We start from the raw sequence: 5349 nt of genomic DNA on the forward strand, positions 1-5349 counted from the left end.
AGGGCGTCCAGGTGCTTGCTATTTGTGGTCAGGCAAAGACACCAGGATGTCTGCTCCACCTCCTTGAATAATGGGTCCCCTCTCACTTCCTGGGCATCCTGGCCCCACCTTAGGACCTTCAGAGCCCCGGGGCGGAAATGAACTGCTTAGGCAGCAGAGTAGAGTGTGTCCTAGTGCCAGTTCCAGCCCCTCTGCCCCTGGGCCCCCCGCACTGTGGCACAAAGTAGAATTTCTGGCTTTGTCACCTGTTGGGCCTTGGGCAAATCGTTCAACCACAGGAGTCTGGCTTCCTGTGCTGTAAGATGGGGGTCATACTAGCTCCTGGAGAATCAGTTGGGAGGTACACGGCCTGGCTGATGTGGGGCCGCTACACGTGGCCGTCAGTGGTGTGGGAGGCTGGTGCTAGGAGGCCAGGGCCAGGGAGGGAGGGTCCCCAGGGTCTTGCCTAAGATGTGGAGGAGACCCAGGATCCTGTGCCCAGGAGGACTGGGAGCCAGGCGAGGCGTGGAGGCATCAGCCCCGCCCTGAGGCAAGCCCCGCTCCTGGGCTGGACTGCAATCATCTCCTGCTCCTCAGTCTGAGGACTCTGGCCCCGGAAGTGGTGGCGGGAGCACACCATGGAGCTGGCCCTCACTGCCGTCCTGCTCTCCCTCCTCCCCGTGGCCCTCCAGGAGAGCACCCCCGCTCTCCCATCCGGCCGCTCCCTGATGAATGACAACAAGATAGACCTGGATGCAGGTAGGACAAATACCGGGGTGGGGAGACGGTGAGAGCCTGAGGTTTGCGGGCAGATAAAGAGGAGGAGATCCTCCCAGCCCCATCCCTTATGGCCTGAACTCAGGCAGGTGAGCTAAGGGGCCCAGGCTCTCAATCAGACACTCCCAGGCCGCCGCACCTGCACCGCCTCCACCAGGCAGGTGCAGACGACGTGGCACACAGAGTGCTACAGACCCTCCCGGGAGCCCGGGGCCAGCGGCCCACCACCTCCCTGTTCCCGCCGCACCTGGAAAGCCCATCCAGGACCCCAACTCCCACTTCCCTCAGCTCAGCTGCCCTGTACCCCCACCCCGGGTCACCAAGCCCTGCCCTCCATCAGGAATTCTTACAAAGAATTCCACCTCGTGGAGCCCAAGAAGAAGAGACCAGATGCCAACCCATGAGTGCCAGGGATAAATGAGGCCGGGTCTGCAGGGCCCGAGGAGCCCAGAGGGGACCACGTATAACCGGCCCATGGACTCCCCCTGCAGTGTGTGGACGCCCACGTGTGACAGGCCGCATCGTGTCAGGGCAGGATGCCCAGCTGGGCCAGTGGCCATGGCAGGTCAGCCTGAGGGAGAATGGAGAGCATGTGTGTGGGGGCTCCCTGATTGCTGAGGACTGGGTGCTGACTGCGGCCCACTGCTTCCACCAGTGAGTATCTTCTGGGAGGGCACAAGTATGAGCCCCGGGGGGAGCCAGGACCCTCCCTTCCCCCCCAGCACCCTTCCTTCCCCATTTGAACCACAGCCTTCCACCCATCTGGAATTAGGTGGCAGAAATATCCTCCTGGGGGGTCACTTATCCACCCAGGATGGCCTCTGCCCTCAAACCTGTCTCACACTCACCAAATAGAGGAGGTGGTCGCATCTTTGCAGGGGTGTCTTGAGGAATAAACGGGGTACTCTTCGTTTCTGGTGTGCACTAAGCTTGTAAAGTTGTCTGTCTATAAAAAAACAAGTTGTCTGTCTGTAATGTTAGGACCCTCAAATCAAGATGGTCCCTGGCGCCCACCCGGGTGACCCTGGCACAGCCTCTGTGACCCCCTGGACTTCCCCACCTCCAGGAACCAGCCCCTGTCTTCCTACGTTGTGCTGCTGGGCTCCATCTCCTCCTACCCCCAGGCCAACGAGCCCCAGGAGCTCCAAGCCGTGGCCCAGTTCATCATCTACCCAGATTATTCGGAGAAGCTCGGCACTGGGGACATCGCCCTGGTGCAGCTGGCCTCACCGGTCAACTTCACTGACCTCATCCTTCCTGTCTGCCTCCCCAAACCTGGAGACCCCCTGGGTAATGGCACCTGGTGCTGGGTCACTGGCTGGGGGAACATCGCCATGAATCAGCGTAAGGACACGGGGGAGCATGGTGGGGGGTGAGGGGTGGGGACCAGTGTGGGCGGGGCCTCCCTGGCCAGCAGCACCGGCCACCACACTCACACAGGATGGACCCGGAGCCTGCACACTGGGATGCGCGGAGCACAGGGGAGCCGGTGAAATACCGGGACCTCCCTCGGATAAACAGCCTGCCGCCCCAGACCCCCTCTCGGGGGGCTCCCCAGCCGCCCTCCCAGCACACAGTAACCCAGGGATTGACGGCAGGCCCAGCAGAGGGCTCTGGAATGCTGCCCCAGCCTAGGCCCTGGACCTCCACCCCCATGACAAGCACACCAGTGACCAGCACCAACCCCGCTGGGGTGACGTGAGGGTAACACGCAATGATGCGTCCGTTTCAGGCTCTTCCAACGGGGTAGGGAGTGAGTTCTCGGTACACAGCGTGTCGTTCTCAGCATCATGCTGCACTGTCACCTGGTGTCAGCATCCTGGGCTGCCTGACAAATGAGCACAGACCGGAGGCTTAAAACCTCAGAAACGTAATCTCTCACAGTTTGGGACAGTGCGGGTCTGAAGTCAAGGCGCTGGCAGGGCCGGGCTCCCCGAGGGCTCCAGCAGAGGATCCTCCAGGCTCCTTCCAGCTTCTGCTGGCTCCTGGCAATGCTTGGTGTCCCTGGGCTGGTGGCTCCAGCCTGCCCCCATCTTCACCCGGCCTCTCCCCTGGGGGTCTGCGTGTCCTCTGCTTTTCTGTCTTGCCTGGATCCAGGATGACTTCACCTTGACTAGTTAAATTGCGAAGGCCCTCTTCCCACAAAAGGTCACCTTCTGAGGTGTGGGTGCATATGAGTCTTTGAGAGGCACTCTTCAGGCCATTTCTGGCCAAAGCCTGGGAGGGCCGAGAAGAGTAGGGTCATCTGCTGAAAGTGACTTGCCCTGGGTCTTGGTTCGTGCCCCTTGGTCCCCTGTGTGTCCAGCTCGCCCCACCGCCTGGTCACCGGGAGGGCAGCGCCACACCTCGGAGCAGGACCTGAGCCAAAGGCAGACGCTTAACCACTGAGCCACCCAGGCGTACCTCCCTTTCCCTTTCCGCGTGGGCTCACCGCTCTACCTCAGCCTTGTGTCAGGGCTTCCTGAACACCAATGCGGGACCCTGTTCGTTGAGCAGCAGAGGAGGGCGTGCAAAATGGCAAGAAATGGCTTCTTGTCATTAGTTCATCAGAGTGTGTGCGAGAGAGTAGGGACCAGCCAGCTGAGAGCCAGGGGATGGTGCCGTCCCATCTGAGTGCCACTCTGCTCCCCACCCAGCACTCCCTCCACCCTTCACCCTGAAGGAGGTGAATGTGCCCCTCATTGACACCCAGACCTGTGATGCCTACTACCAGGAGAACTCTAACACCCCCAGCCAGGAGCCCATCATCTTCAAGGACATGCTCTGTGCCGGCTTCGAGAGTGGCCAGAAAGACGCCTGCGGGGTGAGCAAGCAGCCCTGATGGGGGCCAGGGTCTCCCAGTGCCCATTACCCCCTGGGGACCCCCCAGGGCAGACCCGCTCCCTGTCACCCCCCAGGGACCCTCCAGGGCGGACCCACTCCCTGTCACCCAGTGACACCCCCCTCCAAAGACCCCCCTTCCCGGGCAGAGGAGGACAACGTTGTTTTATTTTTTTTTAATTTATTTATGATAGAGAGAGAGAGAGAGAGAGAGAGAGAGAGAGAGGCAGAGACACAGGCAGAGGGAGAAGCAGGCTCCATGCACCGGGAGCCCGATGTGGGATTCGATCCCGGGTCTCCAGGATCGCACCCTGGGCCAAAGGCAGGCGCCAAACTGCTGCGCCACCCAGGGATCCCGACAACGTTGTTTTAAATACAAGAGTCAATTCAAATAGAAAAACAATCCCTTTAAATACATCATACCAACATGATTAGAACATGAAATATTTCAAAAGTGCTTAAGCAAACTGTGACCATATCCCTTATTCCTAAAGCTTTTATTTTGGGGCCAGAAATGTATTTTTTTTCTTTCCCAAAAATAACACTCAGGGCCTCTGAGCAAATTATCCTGAGGAGCAGGTCACTTCTAGGCTGCATTGGTTTTGTCTTTGACTGCTCTTCATCACATGCCCTCTTAGTCTTGTTTAATCACAGAATTTTTTCATCAAAACCAAAGCAAACAGCATGAGTAGCAACACAGAAGTGTTCCTCAGAGCCCCTACTCTGAAATGCACGGTTTTATTTAAAGAATGCGGTATTCCCATCCCACAGCTTGTCCCATGTGTCAGGGATTTTGCCCCAAATTCCCAGGCCTCTGCTGCCTTCCAGAAACATCCAACTCACCAATCCTCCATCCACTAGACCTAGCCAACAGGCCTGAAGAGAGGTTGGTGGGCGTGGGGAGGCCCTCATGGAAGGAGGGAGGACGAAGCAGGTGGCCCTACACTCCTGGACTCCTTTGTCCCTAGGGTGACTCCGGAGGCCCCCTGGTCTGCGACGTTGGAGTCTGGACCCAGGCAGGCATAGTGAGCTGGGGATATGACTGCGGCCTCCCTAAAAGGCCAGGGGTGTACATCAACGTCAGCGTCTACACCACATGGATTACTAGCCAGATCCAGAGCTCAACCCAAGGCGTCAGAGCCTTCTTCCCCGCCACGCTGTTGGTTCTGATCCCGCTGGGGGCCGCCCTGGCCGCCCTGGGGCTTGCCTAACCGGGCAGCGGGCCCTGCGGCCTCAGCCTCTGCGTTGTAGACCCTCCGCTGCTGGCCCACGTCCGGCAAGAAACCCCTCCCCAGACCCTCCATGGCTGGCTGCCTTCCGCCAGCCTCCCCGGCCCCTGCCTGCCCCCCATCCCCCCACTTCAGACCCCACGACCTGGGACCCATAGGCCTCAAGGTGCCCTCAGCCTCCCTGCCAACTTGGGAACCCCTGGGGACAGAGCCTGGTTGTCCTGCCCCTCACTCACCATCCAAGTCTGATTCCCAGGTACACCCACACTCGGGGACTCCTCTGGGGGCTTGGGGGACCCTTGGAACTGGGCTTTCAAGTCCCCAGTGCTGGGCTGGTGCCTTTGCGGGCCTGTCTACCTGAGAGGCAATAAACGCAAGCTGGCAGGCAGAAGGGCATCGCTTCCTCGCGCCTCCGGACCCCAGAGGCTGTCCGCGAAAGCATCTCCCATTCCCGGTTTTTCAGACGGGGAGACTGAGGGCTTCAAGCTCCAGGGCTTGCCCGAGTCCAGTCGCATGGCAGCCCTGTCCCTAGGCTCAGTGGGTG

General features: G+C 59.8%; 1 protein-coding gene across 1 annotated transcript; it reads left to right on the forward strand.

Annotated features, from left to right (window-relative positions):
- Positions 1-617: 617 nt before the first annotated feature.
- LOC129519833 (serine protease 33-like) lies at positions 618-5121 on the forward strand. Its single transcript, XM_055340669.1, has 5 exons — positions 618-738; positions 1248-1410; positions 1823-2100; positions 3393-3559; positions 4545-5121. Exons 1-5 carry the CDS (start codon positions 618-620, stop codon positions 4785-4787), a joined length of 972 nt encoding a protein of 323 aa, XP_055196644.1. The 3' UTR covers positions 4788-5121.
- The last annotated feature ends 228 nt before the right edge of the window (positions 5122-5349 follow it).

Source organism: Nyctereutes procyonoides, unplaced genomic scaffold (genome assembly GCF_905146905.1).
Source record: "Nyctereutes procyonoides isolate TBG_1078 unplaced genomic scaffold, NYPRO_anot_genome, whole genome shotgun sequence".
NCBI lineage: Eukaryota > Metazoa > Chordata > Mammalia > Carnivora > Canidae > Nyctereutes > Nyctereutes procyonoides.